This window comes from Trachurus japonicus, chromosome 8, assembly GCF_045865225.1.
Source record: "Trachurus japonicus isolate A0001 chromosome 8, Traja_1.0".
Classification (NCBI taxonomy): domain Eukaryota; kingdom Metazoa; phylum Chordata; class Actinopteri; order Carangiformes; family Carangidae; genus Trachurus; species Trachurus japonicus.
In genome coordinates this window covers 4,579,861-4,599,808 of record NC_140914.1, presented here as the reverse complement: position 1 = coordinate 4,599,808, position 19,948 = coordinate 4,579,861, and the positions used below count along the sequence as shown (strand labels likewise).

Here is a 19,948-nt window from a genome sequence, read left to right as displayed (position 1 = left end):
AAGCCTGACTGGATATGTGTTGTAGATATCTGTAATTCAGTTTTGCCTCTAGTCAAAAAGAACATTTAAGATATCTGCAACTACATTCTTCCTATCCACAATTGTCATTTCAGATATCCACAACTTCGTTCTTCCTAGGACAAATGCGACACTTTTGCCGTTCATGTGTATGGGGTTTGTCATTACAGATATCTACAATTCAGTTGCAGATATCCGCTATGTGAATTACAGATATCTGTAACTGAATTACGACTAGTACTAATTCCAGTTTGAGATATCTACAATTTGATTCTGACTAGTCATAATTCCAGTTCAAGATATCTTTAATTCACCTCAATTAAAGATATCTACATCCCTTTTCGGATATCTTAAATTAAGTTTTGACTAGGCGAAATGACGTTGTAGATATCTGTAACTGGAATTATGACTAGTCAAAATGACGTTGTAGATATCTCAAACTGGAATTCGTACTAGTCGTAATTCAGTTACAGATATCCGTAATTCACATGCACATATCTGCAACTGAATTGTAGATATCTGTAATGACAAACCCCATACACATGAATGGCAAAAGTGACGTCAATTGTCCTAGGAAGAACGTAGTTGTGGATATCTGAAATGACAATTGTGGATAGGAAGAATGTAGTTGCGGATATCTGAAATGTTCTTTTTGACTAGAGGCAAAACTGAATTACAGATATCTTGAATAAAAAATCCAACTATTCAAAATGTAGTTACGACTAGTCAGAAAGACGTTGTTGATATCTACAATGTTAATTCCGGATAGTCAAACTTAGCTTTTAAATGTTAAAATGGCTTGCCATACTGTAGGTGGTGGTACCTGTGTGTGGGGTCCGGGGCTCCTCTCCCAGCGGGGGAAGACGTTGGTGAAGGTGAGAGGTTCACTGCCCTCCAGGACCAGGTAGGCCTGAGGAGGACGTCTGGGGTTCATCTCTGCAGGAGGAGGTTAGAAGTTAGAGACTCAGCACAACCACAACCAGCACTTATGTGTGGAATAAGGTCGAATATTTGTCAAATGCATGCCAGTCTTGGTTGGCTGGATGTTAAGCACAGATTGTCATATTTGTTGATGGTTTTTCTTAGAAATATAATAACAACTAAAATGCCATACATTTTGTATAGAAAATTATCTTTTAGTTCAAACATACATAATTATTCAACTCGACATGCTGCTGGAGGTTATTTTATTTTACCCAGGGCACTCTGTCAAGGTACAGTATTATATAGAGCTATGAAGGAGTGGAATGCCCTTCCGAATTATGTTATACAACAAAGAAACATGGTTAGTTTTAAAATGAAACTAAGAGATTATTATTTTGATCGCAATTTTGACCATTAGTAGCCTATATTTGTAAATTGGGTCCTAGTATCCTTGTTGTGTAGTGATTCAATGTAGGAGCGGGTAACATATGTTAAGTGTTTGTCTTGGATGTTTTGTTTTGTATGTGTATGTATTGAGTATGTGTTTTCTGTATGTATTTTTGTTTTTATGTATTAATGGTTTGTATTTGTCATTTATTATGATGAAAAGACCCCAGGAAGAATAGCTGCTGCGTGGCAAAAGCTAATGGGGATCTAAATAAACAAAACAAAACAAAACAAAACAAAACTTTATGCTGTATAGATAGGGTGTACAGTTATATAAATATCTATTTTTCTCTGAGTCATGTTTTGTTTTTTCTCTGGTGAGAATCGTTCACTTGGTGGTGATACGAGCATGAACTCTGGTACAAATACTCTTTGGGGAAAAAGGCGCTGGTGGTGGCCACTCAGAAAATTCAATATGCCGATATTCAATCAGTTCATTTTGGTCTAAAGTATTTTATGAGTCTCACATTTCATTATTATAAGAGATGTTTTTGTCGTAACAGCTATGTGAAGTGTTGTATTGAGGATGGCGTGCATGAAACCAGTTATGATCTATGAAACATGGAAGCTTAGTTTTTGGTTCTTTACACAGGTTTTTGGGGTTTTAGATTCCTACAGACCTGTTAGTTTTCTTGTCAGAGCAGAACTTAGTAGGTGGAGGGGCTGGTTTTAAAAGAATTAACCCCAAAAACTTGCATATACTGTAGAACCAAAAACTGTGCTTCTATGTTTCATAGATCATGAGTTATTCCAACTGGTTTCACGGCGGCCATCTTGCACGCCATCTTCACAGCTGTTATGACAAAAACAACACTTAGTTATAATGATGAAACGTGAGATTCATAAAATGCTTTAGACCAAAATGACCTGAATTTGATAATTACATGGTACAAGACCTGGAAGCCATCTGGAAAAATGGCCAGCGCCCAGTATTGGTACCAAATTCCATGTTTGTTATCACCAAGTGAATGATTCTCCTCCTCCTCCTCCTCCTCCTCCTCCTCCTCCTCCGTTACCTTTGCAGTACTGCAGCGCCGTCTGCATGGCGCACCTCCTCTCGCTGTGCCAGCGGCTCCAGGCCGAGGCCGAGCTCTCCGTCTGCTCGGGCTGACCGCGCTGCCACAGGTAGACCTCCAGACGGTTGTCCAGCAGGAACAAGGCTGGCGGACAGGAGACGGTCAAGACGTTAGCGTGGAAGTAAAATTAACTCAGCTTCAGATCATAATCAGTTCAAGTTGTTTGTATTTTGGCAGCAAGAAACAAAAAAGTTTTAAACACAGATAAGAAGTGAAATATGACGGTGGGTTTATCTTCCTCTGCCACGTCGTTATTTTTATTCTTATCTTTATTTTATTCATTTAAAGCAGAAGTAAGCGGAATGTTTGTGTTAATATAAGTCTTAAATAGTTCTATTTTCCTACAGCAATCACTTATAGAGTGTTTGGTCTGACACACGGGTCTGTCAGTCACTCTGCTCTGCTGTAAGCCGAGGAGAAAACCTTCCTTGTATCCTACAACCTTTATCCAATGAGGAGAGAGAACGGCATAAAGGGGCGGTCCTCTCTGTGTGTGCAGCCAAGGGATGCACGTGAATGTGGTGACGTAGGGACGAGGACCAATAGATCCATGACGAGGTTTAAGTTGATTTATAAACTATTTCTCAAACTCTCGTCCTGATTTACCTGGCTGAGGTGCAGAGTACAGACTCTCCTGGACGAAGGGCATCGCCATGACGACGCCCGGCAGCCGGCTCGGGCTCTGCAGCTCCTCGCCGACGAAGCTCCCGGAGGAGGAGGAGGAGGAGCGGAGGTGGAAGAGCCGAGGGGTGAAGTTGTACTTCCCGGGATCTGATGGGAAGAGGAGGAGACAGACGGATGTGAAGATGCGTTCACTGACAGTTCAGAGAGGAGGACGATCAGCCGCCCGCTCTCGTGTCCTCACCCTGCAGCATGCAGTCGTACGACTTCCTGTCCATCTGTCCCAGCGCCGTCCAGAAGTCTGACGGCTCCGAGCCCTCGTCCACCGCCTGGACCGTCACCGGACTGCTGCTGCTGAGACCCAGCTCAGGGGGACACCTGACACACACACACACACACATATTTGGACTCTACACTCCTTTAAAGGGACAGTTCAACATTTAGTCACATCCTCCTCTCACCATAATCCCTATAGTCATAGAAGTTTAAAGGGATAGTCCACCCAAAATTCAAATTTCACTCATTATCTACTCGCCCTCATGTGGACTAAGGGCTGGGAGAAGTTTCAGAGTCCTCCGTGGCTTCTCTGAGTTACGGGTAGGCTCCGTGCAGCACTGCATGTCCATATGACGGTTGAGAACGGAGCTCACTTTTCTTCGTCCAAAAAGACACACCAAAAAACATCCAAATACCTCCATAGTGCTCAGAGAAGGCACGGAGGACTCTGAAACTTCTCCCAGCCCTTAGTCCACATGAGGGGGAGGAGATAATGAGTGAAATTTGAATTTGAAACTATCACTTTAATTATCGGTGCATGTTGTTTTGAGATCAGCGGGGCAGAGACGTGAGCTGCTCAGTGAACACAATGGAGGTGAACGGTACAGGTCCCCTGTCCCTCATCAAACTCATCAAATACACAATTCAACAACTCCACAACACTCTGGTGGACAAGTTGTGACCTGCACATTCACCACGCTATTAAATAATCATGTATAATTACGTAACATTACGACACATGAAGCAAATACTCTGAACTACTTTCTCTTTTGAAATCCCTCCGCCCAGCAGTCGTGTCTGGAATGTAGTTCCGGCTGCATTTGCCTCTAAAACAACTCTGTCTGGTAACGTTACTGTCGGTTCTAATTTGTTTCTTGTTTTATGTTTTATGTCTTGTTTTGATTGTTTAAATTGTGATCGGATGTTTCCACTCTCGACTGCGAAACTAGTTTACCCTTGAGTATCAATAAAGTAACCTGAACCTGAACATGATTATCTCATAGCGTGGTGAATGTGCAGGTCCCAACTTGTCCACCAGAGCGTTGTGGAGTTGTTGGATTGTGTATTTGATGAGTTTGACACCGTTCACCTCCATTGTGTTCACTGAGCAGCTCACGTCTCTGCCCCGCCGATCTCAAAACAACATGCACCGATAATTAAAGGTGATGAACCTACTGCTATGACTATAGGGGTTATTATGGTGAGAGGAGGATCTGACTAAATGTTGAACTATCCCTTTAAAAAGACTCATCCTGTCACAGATATGAGTCTTACATCTGTGTGAGCCGCTCCACCGTCCTCCTGCCGACCTCCCTGGCTCCGGCCTGAGCCTTGCAGCCGGTCCACAGGTAGAGCGCCGCCTGCTGGCTGCTGAGCAGCACCACGCTGCCTCTGGAGCGCAGACCGGCACAGCTGCAGTCCACCTCCAGCAGAGAGCCCTCCTCCGGCAGCTCCCCCCGCACGCAGAACAGACGCCACCCCGCTGCAACATACAGCAAATACTGTACATAAGACGCATAGATATATAGATATATAGATAGATAGATAGATAGATAGATAGAGATAGAGAGAGAGAGAGAGAGAGAGAGAGAGAGAGAGAGATAGAGATAGATAGATAGATAGATAGATAGATAGATAGATAGATAGATAGATAGATAGATAGATAGATAGATAGATAGATAGATAGATAGATAGATAGATAGATAGATAGAACTTTATTCATCCCGAAGGAAATTATTCGGCCAGGCCGCTCCAGGGGAAAATGAATTAGTTAAGGATAGATACAAATACAATTAAAAGGATAATTCCGGCCATTTTTGACCCCTTAAGCTGCGTTCACACCGCACTGGACCTTTTATTTTTGTCGCTGTTGCTTGTATCGCTCCGAAAAAAAACGCTCCGTCGCTCAGCTGCATTCGCTCGTCAATTTGGCTCAGAGCCACAGACTCGCATTTTCGCTTTGATGACATCATGCCCACTGCCATGTGTCTCTGTTTACACTGGCATCACCAGGATTACGGCAGCCAATCAGCGCTGAGCGGCGAGCGACTGACGGCCGGAGAGTTGGGATTTCTCATCTCGAGCGACAGAGCGAAAAAACGCTCCGTCGGTCTGTCGCTGTCGCTCCGAGCCCCAGCGTTTTTTCGCCTGGGCGATTAAACGCTCAATCGCTCGTTTGCATTCACTTAACATGTAAACTCGTTGCTCGTTCGAAAAACAAAAGGTCCGGTGTGAAGGCAGCTTAAATCGTTGTTCTGATGGTCACCCGGTGTTGGTTGGAGCAAAAAACGCCTAACGACTAAAATTGATGCAGGCAAACCAGAGTTACACCATGGCTACCCGGCACTAGGGATAGCCACACCGCTAACCCATGGGGGCAATTCTTTCAACCACAACAAACACTCAGAAAACAATCAAATATCTCTGGTACATGACTGGAATCCTTATGACACACCACTGAACTCATATAGTGTACAGTATAAACAGTATAACTTTGTGTTTTTGCATGTAGCCACTCACCTCAGATAGCCGAACTCTGAAACATCCTGGAAAGACATTACTATCCCATCGCAGAGCGCCTTCTCCTCGCCACAGAAACAAACACTTTTTCCTTGTTGTGATGATTTCTTTACAAAAATAAACAGTCAGAGATATTATGGACATTACCACTGCACTGCTCCACCGTTTATTTTAGTAAAGAAATCATCACAACAAGTGTTAGTTTCTGTGGCGGGGAGAGCAGGCGCTCTGTGATGGGATAGTAATGTCTTTCCAGGATGTTTCAGAGTTCGGCTATCTGAGGTGAGTGGCTACATGCAAAAACACAAACTTTATACTGTTTATACTGTAACTATACGAGTTCAGTGGTGTCTCTAAGGATTCCAGTCATGTACCATAGATATTTGATTGTTTTCTGAGTGTTTGTTGTGGTTGAAAGAATTGCCCCCATGGGTTAGCGTTGTCGCTATCGCTAGCGCCGTCTAGCCATGGTGTAACTCTGGTTTGTCTGCATCAATTTTAGTCACGTTTTTTGCTCCACCAACACTGGATGACCATCAGGACAACGATTTAGGGGTCAAAAATGGCCGGAATTCCCCTTTAAAGTCACATTTATAAAAAAAATAAATAAAAAAAACATGCAAAAAGAAGCGGAGGGTGAACGGTCTCTGTACCTGTTCTGGCGGAGGCCTCCTCTCTCCGGCCTCGATGGACGACCAGGCCGCCCTGGAACAGCTGCAGGAAGCAGGGAGGCTCCTCCCCCTGACGAACCACCACCTGAACACACACATCACACACACACACTGAAAAATGTGAATCTGACCGGCTGCTTCTATGACTACAACATGAAAATTACAGATTTTTTTTTATCAATTCTCACATTTTGGGGCCGGAAGGCAAACACCCAAACACCTAGATATATGGATGGATATAGAGGCCAAAACAAAGAATAAACACATAAACTATCTACATATACTTAAAAATTGTTTTTAAAAAAAATAATAGATCAACTCTCTTCAAACTTAGTGGTTCTCTCTTTGAAAATTACTCTCTAAAACAATTTAAAAACAACTAGAAACTGTTTGCAAATAATAATAAAAAATTGAGAAACGTTTCTCTCTAAAATAACTCTTTAAAATACTCAATACATTGTACATTTTTTTTGTATTTAGAAAATTAGAATTAAGGTTTTCTGTTATGAAATGTGTATATTTAACTATATATTTCACTATTGTCCTTTTCTCTTTCTTTTTTTGGTTGGTTTGACTAATTAACATCACAGTGTAGGAATAAATCTTTATAAATCATGAATTTAGTCTTTAATAATGTTTACAAATCGTGTTCAATAATCAGTATTGATCTCTGGACCAGTCTCAGGTGAAGCTGAGTTTGACCTCTGAGCTGTGACCTCACCTGTGCCTCCTCCTGGTCCTTCATCCCGATGGACAGGAACGCCGCCGTGTCTCGTCCACTGACGCTGGAGTGTCGCCCTCGCCACAGGAAGAAGGCCGTGCTCTGGGGGCTGTCCGCCGCCTCTGCACCACAGGAGAAGAAAACCTTTAGGATGAAACTAAATCAAAGATACTCCATTTACCAAGATACCCCATGAGCAAGCGGCCATTTCTTGATAAAAACTGTATACACTTCCTGTCTCTCTAAATGGCCGTGGCCAACCGTCACCCCACCTCATCTGTGATCGTGTGTGTGGATTTATACAATTTGTAGGTAGATGAAAGTGAGATATTTATATTTTCTTATGATAACATTAAATATTTACACTACTAACAGTCATATTTAGCATGACAAAAATAATTTAAATCATTTTCATGGGATTTCGCAGCCGTTTGTTTGACGTTGCCATGGAGATCTGTGCCAAATCTGGCTAGAGTGTGTCGTAGAGACAGAGACAGGTCTGGAACAAAGTGGATTTTCTCCTGATGTGTCCGTCTGAAAATTGCCATTTTGGTGTCAAACTGTTCAGAAGAGATGTGGCTTGTGAAAAATGAGTCCGAAATTTACTTCAGTGACTATGGGGAGAAAGACTCGACCATAATCGGTGTTCACGTTCAGTTTTCCCATTGGAGTCAATACATTCAAGGCTGCCACTAGTCTCCTAAAAAGGCGTGGCCGTGCAGAAGCCCACGTGACATGTATACAGGAAGCTGACTCAGGTCTTGGTTTATTCCATATGTAATAACTTATTGGAATAACTTTATTAATAACCTTAACTGGAAAAAAAAATCTGGAATTTACCTGCTAGATATATAATTAATAATAAGGTAAAAGAAGTATCTTTTAAGGCTCCAGTCTCTCTGTCTGCGTGTACATGTGCAGAAAGTAAAACTGTTGATAAGCGCCACAGAACTCCTCTCTCCCTATTGATTGGCAGCCTGCTGACTATTTTACTGGGGTTGATAACGAGCTGGCCACTACAGCTGGACCAACTGCACACAGAGCAGAGCCGAGCAGAGAGATTTGAGCTCAGTGCAGCTTCCCAAAACAGCCCAGAAAAATGGAACCGTAACTCTTATCAGAATGTGGCCATCACTGAGACAATTCTGTAAGTCTGTCTGCTGTTTTGAGCACATTAAATGAGACACGACAAGTGTGGCTCAAACCGGTGAGGAAATCATGTGTCTAGAGTTTAATTTGTGGCCGTGCTGGCAATTTATCCAGAAAAAATCCTGAATGTTTTTTCGATCCCTCTCACTCTAACGATGATGTCACTCACTCTGACCCAACCCCATACACACTCATTGAAAAGTGTGAAATTTGTCAGAAATCCTCATGTGCTTTTAAAGGATTTATCTCAAAAACGGTACAAGCTATGAAAAAGTTGTAAATACAGGATGAATACATTAGAAGTTTGTCTACAGCTCAGAATTTGAATGAAGTCTCTAGCTGAAAGTATGTGGACGCTTTAAAGGCTGAAAGAAGTAAGAAGATTTGAAGAGTTTCAAGACTGTTCCAATGCATTCTCTATGGGGATAGCACACCTGTCCCGAAAAGGCTGAACAATTTGATATTTGAATTGTTGAAATAGCACAAAGTATGAAGGACTAGTTACATGACGAAGAAAGGCAGAAAATGGCCGAACCGAATAACAATAGTGTGAATGCTTCCAGCATTCACACTAATAATTCACAGAATTTACCCATCTAAAGTTTTTTTTACAACGATTTAAAAAAGATATAGATTTAAACTGCTCTTTCTGTGTAGCACACCCTAAAGATATCTTGCCCTTTCTCAACCAAATTATGGGAAGATATTTGTAACCTGATTTGTTTTTCGATTGAACCTCTTTTTTCCCTGTGCTTTGAACATGTATTGTTTGGCTTCACTGACAATCCATCTTCTAAAGAAAAACAATACTATATCATCAATCTTATTATACAGTTAGCCAAATGGCACATTCATAAACGTTGTTACACTAATCAAAAACCACTTTTTCTTATAAAAATTAAGAAAATGAAGCCAAACAATATATTAAGTCTATTAAAAAATCCATCAACATGAAAGCTATAAAAATTTTGAATTTATGTACATTTTACAGTGTTTTTGTATGAAAGCTTGTCTCTGCATTGTATTGTCTGTATTGAAACCCCCTGGCGATGTTCTGTTGGTGCATTGATTTGTATTGCACCATGTTGACTTAATAAAGTTTGTAAAAAAAAAAAAGGTCTTGGTTTCTAAACCGTCTGTAACTAAATGAAACAGAATGAGTGTGTGTGTGTGTGTGTGACCGACCCGCGGCGCCGGTGCTGAAGGTCCAGCGGACGACGTAGGAGTCTCCCTCGTGCAGCTGCCCCGTGCTCGCCACCGGGACCTCGCTGTCGTCGAACTCCTGGACGTGCCAGGTATCCACGGCGACGGTGCGCAGCTCCACCTGCCCCCCCTCCTCCAGCGTGATGACGCCGTGGCCTCGCTGCACGTCGACCCCGCCCACCAGGCTGCGGACCGCCGGGCCGGCCACGCCCGACACCAGAGCCTTGACGTCACACGGACTCAGCAGGTCAGAGGACACCGGGACCGGGACGGACTGAGGACGGACGGAGAGAGAGAGGTCAGATGGACGGAGGACGTTATTGGTTATCGCCTACATTTCCCAGGATGCTTTGCTGCACCTACTGAGCTACAGTGTGTCTGATTTGATCTGACGTTTATTGATCTGCCACTTCAGTGTCAATAAATCAACTATCAACTATCTATCTGTTTGTCTATCTATCTATCGATCGATCTATCTCTCTATCTATCTATCGTTCTATCTAGCATTCTATCTATCTATCTATATCTATTTATCTATCTATCTATCTATAGACCCTTTCAGAGAGTATAAACAAAGACAGGTGTGGCTCATTAGAAAACGCTCTGGTACACTAAATGGAATGGAGCCTTAATTAGTATCCTTGGTAACACCTGTCTTTGTTTATACTCTCTGAAAGGGTCTATATCTCTCTCTCTCTCTCTCTCTCTATTTATCTATCGATCTCTCTATCTATCTATATCTCTCTATTTCTCGCTCTATCTATCTATCTATCTATCTATCTATCTATCTATCTATCTATCTATACCTCTATTTATCTATCTACTGTATCTATCTATATCTCTCTATCTCTCTATTTATCTATCTATTTATCTATCTATCTATATCTCTCTATCTCTCTCTCTATCTATCTATTTATCTATCGATCTCTCTATCTATATCTCTCTATCTCTCGCTCTATCTATCTATCTATATCTCTCTATTTATCTATCTATCTATCTATATCTCTCTATCTCTCTCTCTATCTATCGTTCTATCTAGCATTCTATCTAGCATTCTATCTATCTATCTCTCTCTATCTATCTATCTATCGATCTCTCTATCTATCTATCTATCTATCTATCTATCTATCTATCTATCCATTTATCTATCTATTTATCTATCTATCTATCTATCTATCGTTCTATCTATCTATCTATCTATCTATCTATATCTATCTATCTATCTATCTATCTATCTCTATATCTATCTATCTATCTATCGTTCTATCTATCTATCTATATCTCTCTATCTCTATCTATCTATCTATCTATCTATCTATCTAGCTATCTATCTATCTATCGTTCTATCGTTCTATCGTTCTATCTATCTATCGTTCTATATATCTATCTTTCATTCTAGCCATCCATCCATCTAAATTCATATATTCAGTGATGCTCTTCCTGGAAAACATCAGTGTTTCTGGGAGGTCGTACTGCACCTGTGTTTCCGTGGTAACCACAGCAGCCTCCTCCTCCTCCTCCCCAGCTCCAATGCCACCGCCATCGCCGCCGCCGACCGTCCAGTCCTTGAACTTCTCTCTGAACAGAACCGTCTCGTTGTTCTGCGAGACGACGCCGAACAGCGCCCAGCCGGGTCGACCCTCCCCCCTCCTGAGGACGGAGGTCAAAGGGTGATTTTTCATTTTCATGCGTTTTATTGCACCTTTTGTTCAGTTATTGCTCCTTTAATTCCCTCAGTTCTTTATATACATTTTATTTTTTCATTCTTTTCTATGTCCAGTTGGATTAATCTATGTTTTTTTTTAGTTATTTAGTTATTGTAGGATCGTACATAGGAGCCACCGAAGCACAGATCTATCTGGAACAAACATGGCCGACGACAGAGGAGGAGGAGGCTCTGACCAGTTTGTGATGATTCACATCTGGAGGTTTGTGTCTTTTAATAGTATCATGTTTTAGTTTGAGATGTTACAGTTTACAAAATAAAACAAAACTCTGCTTCAAAATAAGAGTCTTTCATAGAAAAGACAGTCTTTTCTATGAAAGACTCTTATTTTGATGATGATTCTTATTTTGAAGCAGAGTTTTGTTTGTAGTGGTTTGTTGTGTCCGTATCCGTTTTTACCGTAGGGTATAAATGGGCCTTAATGCTGCGTTCAAGAAAACTCGGAACTCAGGAAAAAACAAGCTCTGCGTCGTAGAAAATGAATTGACCCTTCGCCAACTCCTCCCACAAACGGCTATTGTCCAATCCTACGTTAGCAACCGTAACTATAGGCCTGGCAAGCTTTCCGCAGTGAGTCATTACGTTTGCTTTTGTGGACACATTTTGAGACTAGGACGAAAAACATTTGTTTGTAGAGAAGGATGTTGTTGTTGCTGCTGCTACTACGGCGGTGGTGGCGGCGGCAGCAGCAATATAGAGATGTTCAGATACGAGCTGACTTTTTTTTCGACTTGAGCAAGTGTAAATATGGGGATAACCATATGTTCACCTCCGAAATGACAGCTGTACTTTTACCGCGTTTACCTGGGCTTTTAGGCAAGGGATCCTCCAGGCAGGGACTGCTTTCACTGACTGATACAGCGGTGGGAGAAAACAAAACAGCAGCCAAAGCTGTATGTGGTTCACAATCGCCCAAAAACTTGCAGTTTGACAACGTTTCATGACCAGTGAGATGACCTAAGTCTTCGTGGGTTGATAGACGGCAAAATTACCGGTCCTTACTGCTGCTCTGTACATTGTCCAGTCGTGTCGTTGAACAGATGTTTTATCCTCCTGCGCGAGTCACGTCACTGAAAACTCTGAATGATCTTTGTGACTTCTTCTCTCTATTATCTCAGAACAGTTTATCCAGAAATGTGCTGATATTTCCTTTGAAATCGATACCAAATATTGCCAGGAGCATGGCTGGGAGTGAAAGCTTGCCCGCCGTAGCAACAGTAACCAAGGGGGCGGGGCTTATGCGAAGGGTCAATTGAACGGCGTCAAACTCAAAAACTGCAGGTCGGAAATTCGAGGTATTATCTCAGAGCTCCAACTTCGGCCCTCATCGCTCATGGTAAGAAAGGAATTTATTTATTGATGTTTTCACACATCTTCGTCTGCTGCTTCCAAAATAAACATAAATTGCTGCTGCATTATATTTTCTAATGTTCAGCAATCAGCCACAATATGACAAACTTCTTTTGGGCATCTAAGTTTTCTCTCCTCCTCCGAGTTAAACCTGTTGCGTGAATGCTATGAAATTTCCAAGTTGGAGTTCCGACTTCTCAGTTATTTCCGATTTGTTTCAAACGCAGCATAAAGATTTGTTTTTTAAAGTGCAGTGAAGTAAAAGTGGATAAATGAAGTTCCAACTCCACAACAACATCTGTCCGTGTGTAATGGACTCTGCAGAACGGCATGCTGGGAGTTTAACGGCACTCACAGCTGCACGCTGCCGTCGCTCTGCGTGGGATCCAGCGGGTTGACTCGACAGTTGCTGTAGTCGTAGGCTCCGGCCCACACCTGGTGAGTCAGCTGCAGCGCCACGCTCGTCCTGCCGGGGGCCACGTCCCGGCCCAGCCACAGGTACACCTCGCTGCCGAAATCAAACACCAACGCCTGCACACACACACACACACACAGACACAGACACACAGACACACACAGACACACACAGACACACACACATGGAGACACAGACATGGAGACACACACATGCATTATTCACCAGCTGTGCAGTCTGATCCTACGTCTGTTTGAAACCACTCAAAGCAGCAGCAGGAAGGTTTGTACGACTCGAGGTGAAAACATCTATGAAACAGAAAACAGAAACAAAGTAAACAGAACCAGAACAAAACACCGTTCACCCTTCAGAGTCTGGGACTTTTTCTTCTGTATTTTATTTCTCTCTCCTGGTCTCTTTGTGTATCAATTTTAATGTTTTAATATTAGTCACTTAAACTGAAATATTTTATTTATATAGTTTATACCTGCAGTACTGGTTATATCACTATCACATAATATTTGTATATCATGGTCACCTTACATTATGATATTTTTTTTATTTCATGCATACCTGCCGTATTAGTTATATTTGAGCTGCTCAGAGCTACGCTACGGAGGCTCATGGGATTTCTTGGTTTCCCTCATCAAACTCATCAAATACACAATCCAACAACTCCACAACGCTCTGGTGGACAAGTTGTGACCTGCACATTCACCACGCTATGAGATAATAACAGAACGTTACCAGACAGAGTTGTTTTAGAGGGAAATACAGAGACTGCTTGATGAAAAACTGTCCCTGAAGGCAACGCACATCAGTGGTTTTGCATGAATTTACCTCTAAAACAACTCTGTCTGGTGGGTTAGGGTTAGGTGGACTTGTGTCTATTGTTGTGTGTTTCATGATTTGTGTTGGAAGATTAGGATTAGGAACATTAGGAAAGAGCTGATGAGGATCCAAAATTTTAAAAAAAATAAAAAAGTAAAAAAGTAAAAAGTAAATTAAAAGTTAAGAGGATGTTCAGACCTCAGTGGATTGGAGCAGGGCGGTGGAGGGGATGGAGGCCCAGGCCTGTTCCTCAGGAACCAGCCTGTTCTCCACCAGCCGGTAAACACAGTTAGACTCCACCACACCGCGCTCAAAGAACTCATCCTCCTCCGGGGCGCCGGCTCCTAGAGGGGGGGGGGGAGAGGAGGAGGAAGAGGAAGGAAGAGGAGGAGGAGGGGGAGGAGGAAGAGGAGGAGGAGGAGGAGGAGGAGGAGGAAAACGAGAAGGAGAGGAAGTAGGAGGAAGTGAAGAGAGGATGAAGAGGACATATAGAGGAGGAGAGGGAGGAGGAGGAGGAAGATGAGAAGGGAGGAAGAGGAGAAAGAGGAGGATGAGAAAGGAGGAAGAGGAGAAAGAGGAGGAGGTGGAGGAGGAGAACGAGGAGAGGAAAGAGGAGGAAGTGAAAAGAGGATGAAGAGGACATATAGAGGAAGAGGAGGAGGAGAAGGAGGAAGAGGAAGAGGAGAGAGGATGGGGAGGACGTAGAGAGGAGGTGGAGGAAGACGAGGAGGAGAAAGAGAAGGTGGAGAGGAGGAGGAAGAGGGAGAGAAGAAAGAGGAGGAGGTGTAGAGGAGGAAAAGGAGGAAAGAGGAAACACAGAGTGATAAATAACCCCATAGAGTGACATCATCCTGCTGTCATGGTGACCTCTGACCTCTGTAGAGCGTGCGTCCTCCCAGGAGGCTCCAGAAGGCCGAGGCCTCGCTGCCGTCGGAGTTCAGCCCCTCGTCCAGCTGCTGCAGCCGGGTCGCCTCGCAGCCCAGATCCCCGTGGCTCTGGATGAAGGAGGCCAGCTCCAGGGCCTGACGCACAACACACACACACACACACACACACACCTGTAGGTCAGGTTTCTATGGTAACTCTAACACCTGACCTGACGTCATCTGATCCACCTGTCGTGGTTTATTCTCTAACGCAGCTGTAGAAACCTGTAGTGTTTCACTCACTATGAGAAATAACAGTTTCCCATAGCGGTTATACAATTAAAGGGATATTTCAACCAAAATCGATAATTCACCAATTGTCTACTCACTGTCATGCCAAGGAAGGGTTTGGAGAACTTTCAGAGTCATCAAAATGCTTTTGGCGGTGGAGAGAGTTCACTTTTTAACTTTTGTAGCGGAAGCTTCTCGAGGCTCCTCTTCCTGGTTCGTCAAATTTGGACGAACTGGGGAAGAGGAGCTTCTGCTACAAACAAGCTTGAAATATAGACTTATTTAATTTTTTTTCAGGACAATTTCGCATTTCGGGGCTTCAATACAAGACGGACATTACATACGAGCAGCGTGGAGGTATTTGGATGTTTTTTGGTGTGTCTTTTTGTTACGAAGACAGTTGGTATCCATTTGCAACAGTTATATGGACATGCAGTGCTACACCAAGACCCCCTGTAACTCAGAGAAGGGACGGAGGACTCTGAAACTTCTCCCAGCCCTTAGTCCACATAAGGGTGAGTAGATAATGAGTGAAATTTCAATTTTGGGTGAACTATCCCTTTAATGTAAAATAAAAAATAAAGATATAAATGCTCCTCTGGGCGTGAACTGTAAAATATGAACATGAAGTAGGTTTAAAAGTAAAGTACAGGATTATGATTCATGTGTGTGTTAAAGTGTTTTTTTCTCAATTGCTAAAACACTAAACCCTGTTGTCTGAACCAAATTCTCAGTTGCCTGAACCCACTGATTGAATCAGTCACTCTTTTGGCAAAACCATCAGCACTTTTCACCTGTTTAGACACATCTTACCAACACATTTTCATTGTGATGCACCTGTGTTGCAAAATGCTGAGCACAGGTGGCAAAAGTCAAACACAAGTAAAGCACAAGTTTCACCGGTTGAACACAACAACTCAAAATTGATAACACTTGTGTCCAATGATGTGAGGGCACATATACTGTAAGCTAGTTCAGGATGAAGTCCTGTGGCCTGACCCAGTACAGAGAAATTACGCTGTGGCTGAGTTGTGTACTTCTCATTTCTATATTTTTGTACTTTATTTTTACGTAGGCTTACTGTATACAAGTGCTAAATGCACAAGATTTCTGTTTGTCTTTGTACTGTACAAGTGCTACGTGTAAATGCACAAGATTTCTGTTTTTTGTACTCCTTTTTTTTTTACTATGTACAAGTGCTAAATGCACAGGTTTTTTGTTTTGCAAGAGGAGAAGATGAGAGGTGACAGGGTGAAGAAAGAAAGGATGAGGGAGGGAGGGAGGGAGGGAGGGATGAACTGGGCAGAAAAAAAGAAGGAAGGAAAAGGGGATGAAATGGATGTGGAGAGGTAAGGAGGAGCGTGAAAGAAAGGGAAGGAGAAAAGTGCTACAGTGTAAATGCACAGGTTTTTTGTTTTGCAACATGCATTTAGCCTACAGTGAACGATAAACATTTATTTCTACAGCTTCATGTGCTGAGCATTGTGTTTTCTATTTTTCTATGTAGTGTTTAGTGGCTGCTCAGTAGTGTTTTTAATTTTGATTGACTCGGGGCACGATTTGGCAACAAAGTTCAGTTTTGGGCACAGATTGAACTGTTTTGAGGTCAAAGTTTGGTTTTGCAAGAAGAGTCTGAGGTTTTGTGAATGTAGCTTGAAAATTGGGGTTTGTGTTCACAGTTTAGAGAAAATGAGAGAAGCTTTCGAGAAATGTGTCTTAGCAATCGAGAAAAACTGTAAACTCTCTGCGCTGTGATTGGACGTCGGTACCTTGGCTCGCTCCGGCTCGCTGGCGAACTCTCCGCTCCACAGGAAGCAGTGCTGCGGCGCGACCAGCAGGAAGCAGTCGCCGCTGTTGAGCGAGCGCACGGCCGGCTCCACCAGACGCACCTGCACATGACGGCTTCCTGTCACAGCACAGGGCCGGGTTAGACACACACACACACACACACACACACACACAGACTCACACACACACAGCAGGAACGTCCTCTGACCTTTGACCTGGATGAGCATCAGGCTGCTGAAGGCCGGACGGGATGAAGCCACGGAGACGTCGTCTGGTCTGATGGGATGAGAATCTGAGTTCTTAGACTCTGGAGACGCAGAGTGAGAAACAAGAATAAAAATAAAAAGCTGCTGAGCAACAATTTAGAGAAATTTAGGAGCAAGTGGTGATTTTTCATGTATGAGAAGAAGGAATTCCTAGGAAGAAGGAGGAGGATGGAAGAGGAGGAGGATGGAGAAGAAGGAAGAGGAGGAGGAGGAGAAGAAGAAGGAAGAGGAGGAGGAGAAGAAGGGGAAGAGGAGGAGGGAGAACAAAGAGGGAGAAGAAGGAGAAGGAAGAAGAGGAGGAGGGAGAATAAGGAGGAGGAAGAAGCATAAGGAAGAGGAAGAGGAGGAGGAGGAGGAAGAAAAAGAAGGAGGAAGAGGAGGAGGAGGGAGAAGAAGAAGGGGAAGAAGAAGGAAGAGGAGGAGAAGAAGGAAAGAGGACGATTGAGAACAAGGTGGAGGGAGAAGGAGCAGGAGGAGAGAGAACAAAGAGGGAGAAGAAGGAGAAGGAAAAAGAGGAGGAGGAGGGAGAACAAGGAGGAGGAAGAAGAATAAGAAGAGAAGGAAGAGGAGAAGGAGGAAAAGGAGGAGGAGAGAGAAGAAGGAAAAAAGAAAGAGGAGAAGGAGAAGAAAAAGAAAAAGGAAGAAGGAAGAGGAGGAGGAGGGAGAAGATGAAGGAAGAAGAGGAGGAGTGAGAAGAAGGAAAAAATAAAGAGGAGAAGGAGAAGAAAAAGAAAGAGGAGGACGAGGGAGAACAAGGAGGGGAAGGGAGAAGATGATGGAGGAGGAGAAGAAAAAGGAGGAAGGAAGAGGAGAAGGGGAGGAGGGAGAAGAAGAAGGAGGAGATGAAGGAAGAAGATGAGGAGGGAAAAGAAGGAAAAAAAGAAAGAGGAGAAGGAGAAGAAGAAATAGGAAGAAGAGGAGAAAGAAAGAAAGAAAGCATGGTCCTCCTCACTCTGGTGGTGGTGGCTGCTCTCCTCCTCCCTCCCTCTCTCCATCAGCTCTTGTCTCACGTCGTCTCTGGCAGCCAGAGCTCTCAGCGGGTTCCTGGAGCCCTGAGTCCTACGGGACGGACGCACGGAGCGCCGGTGCTCCGCTACGGCCGAGGACAGCCTAAACACACACACACACACACACAGAGACACACACACACACACACACAGAGGACATCCATCAGTACCAGCTCCATCTCCATGACGATGCACTTGGTTGTTATGAATAAGTGTTTTATTATTACAGTTTTTCTCAATTGCTAAAACACTAAACCCTGTTGTCTGAACCCACTGATTGATCATTCATTCATCCTGATCATACATCAGCACTTTTCACCTGTTTAGACACAACTTACCAACACATTTTCATTGTGATGCACCTGTGTTGCATAATGCTGAGCACAGGTGGCAAAAGTCAAACACAACTAAAGCACAAGTTTCACCGGTTGAACACAACAACTCAAAATTGATCACACTTGTGTCTAATGATGTGAGGGAACATATGACCCATAATGATGCTGTGGCTGAGTAATGCACTTCTCATTTGTATATTTTTGTACTTTATTTTTTACGTAGGCCTACATACAAGTGCTAAATGCACAGGATTTCTGTTTTTTGTACTTTTTCTTTTTTTACAGTACAGTATGTACAACTGCTAAATGCACAGGTTTTTTGTTTTGCAACATGCATTTAGCCTACAGTGAACAATAAACATTTATTTCTACAGCTTCATGTCCTGAGCATTGTGTTTTCTATTTGTCTATGTAGTGTTTAGTGACTGCTCAGTAGTATTTTTAATTTTGATTAACTCGGGGCACGATTTGACAACATAGTTCAGTTTGGAGCACAGACTAAACTGTTTTGAGGTGAAAGATTTGTTTTGCAAGAAGAATCTGAGGTTTTGTGAATAAACCTTGAAAATTGGGGTTTGTGTTCACAGTTTAGAGAAAAGGAGAGCAGTTATATATTTATATTTGGTTCCTTCTCAAATTTTAACACTGAACGTGTTTTATTTATTTAATGTTTTTATTCATTTTTGCTTAATTGTTTTATTGTTTTTAAATTTAACATGTGAGGTGACCTTGTAAGTTTTGAAAAGCGCCTATAAATAACATATTTTATTATTATTATAACTACTTTTTGCTGGTGTCAGTGTTTTATCATTAACAGATCATAAACAGTTGTGTCTGATCAGTGTCTCCACTCTAATGTTTCTTTTTCTAATTTCATTTTTATTCCTTCTAACATGTAAAATTACAAAAGAGTATATATTTTGTACATAACTGCATAGAATGTCTTTTGTTGTTTTGACGTTTTCTGGGATAAATAAAAGTCTCTTGTCCAAAATAAAATAAAGTGAAGCTGCAGTGGGCGGAGTCACCAGCAGAGGGCTCCACACTGGACACAAAACTACATTTCCAAGAAATAAACAGTATTTTCTACTACTAATGACGTTTTAAAGTGGATGAGAGGATAAAAGTTTCATGTTTGACTGAGTGCCCTTAGAGATTCCTGTTTTAAACTGTCACATGTTCACATCTTTATCAATTAATAAATAAATAAAGTTAATTATTATCATCTTTTTGATCGACTCATTTGTTTTTCTGTTGCAGCAACTATAAGATTAAAATTACTCCTTTACTTGCTCTTGTATTTGGCTCATGAATAATATCTTTAATATTCAACATCTGACATTGTTCAATAAACAGTTTAAAATAAATAAATATTTCCTGATAGAAAAACTCTACGCACTGAGTTTGAGCTCCTCATTTTATAAAATAAAACTCACAAGTCTGAAGT

General features: G+C 42.4%; 1 protein-coding gene across 2 annotated transcripts in view; it reads right to left on the bottom strand.

The window, feature by feature from the left end:
* Window positions 1–19,948, bottom strand: part of svilc (supervillin c) — a 43,664-nt gene that overhangs the window by 3,610 nt on the left and 20,106 nt on the right. For both annotated transcript variants that reach the window (XM_085783382.1, XM_085783383.1), the window contains 15 exons: window positions 18,112–18,269; window positions 17,102–17,200; window positions 16,875–17,011; window positions 14,823–14,970; window positions 14,147–14,292; window positions 13,058–13,233; window positions 11,105–11,276; window positions 9,609–9,900; window positions 7,275–7,396; window positions 6,536–6,638; window positions 4,638–4,845; window positions 3,331–3,464; window positions 3,072–3,236; window positions 2,406–2,549; window positions 842–954 (listed from right to left, as the gene is read on the bottom strand). In XM_085783382.1, coding sequence (XP_085639508.1) covers window positions 842–954; window positions 2,406–2,549; window positions 3,072–3,236; window positions 3,331–3,464; window positions 4,638–4,845; window positions 6,536–6,638; window positions 7,275–7,396; window positions 9,609–9,900; window positions 11,105–11,276; window positions 13,058–13,233; window positions 14,147–14,292; window positions 14,823–14,970; window positions 16,875–17,011; window positions 17,102–17,200; window positions 18,112–18,269 — 2,317 coding nt within the window. The remainder of the gene's footprint in view (window positions 1–841; window positions 955–2,405; window positions 2,550–3,071; window positions 3,237–3,330; window positions 3,465–4,637; window positions 4,846–6,535; window positions 6,639–7,274; window positions 7,397–9,608; window positions 9,901–11,104; window positions 11,277–13,057; window positions 13,234–14,146; window positions 14,293–14,822; window positions 14,971–16,874; window positions 17,012–17,101; window positions 17,201–18,111; window positions 18,270–19,948) is intronic.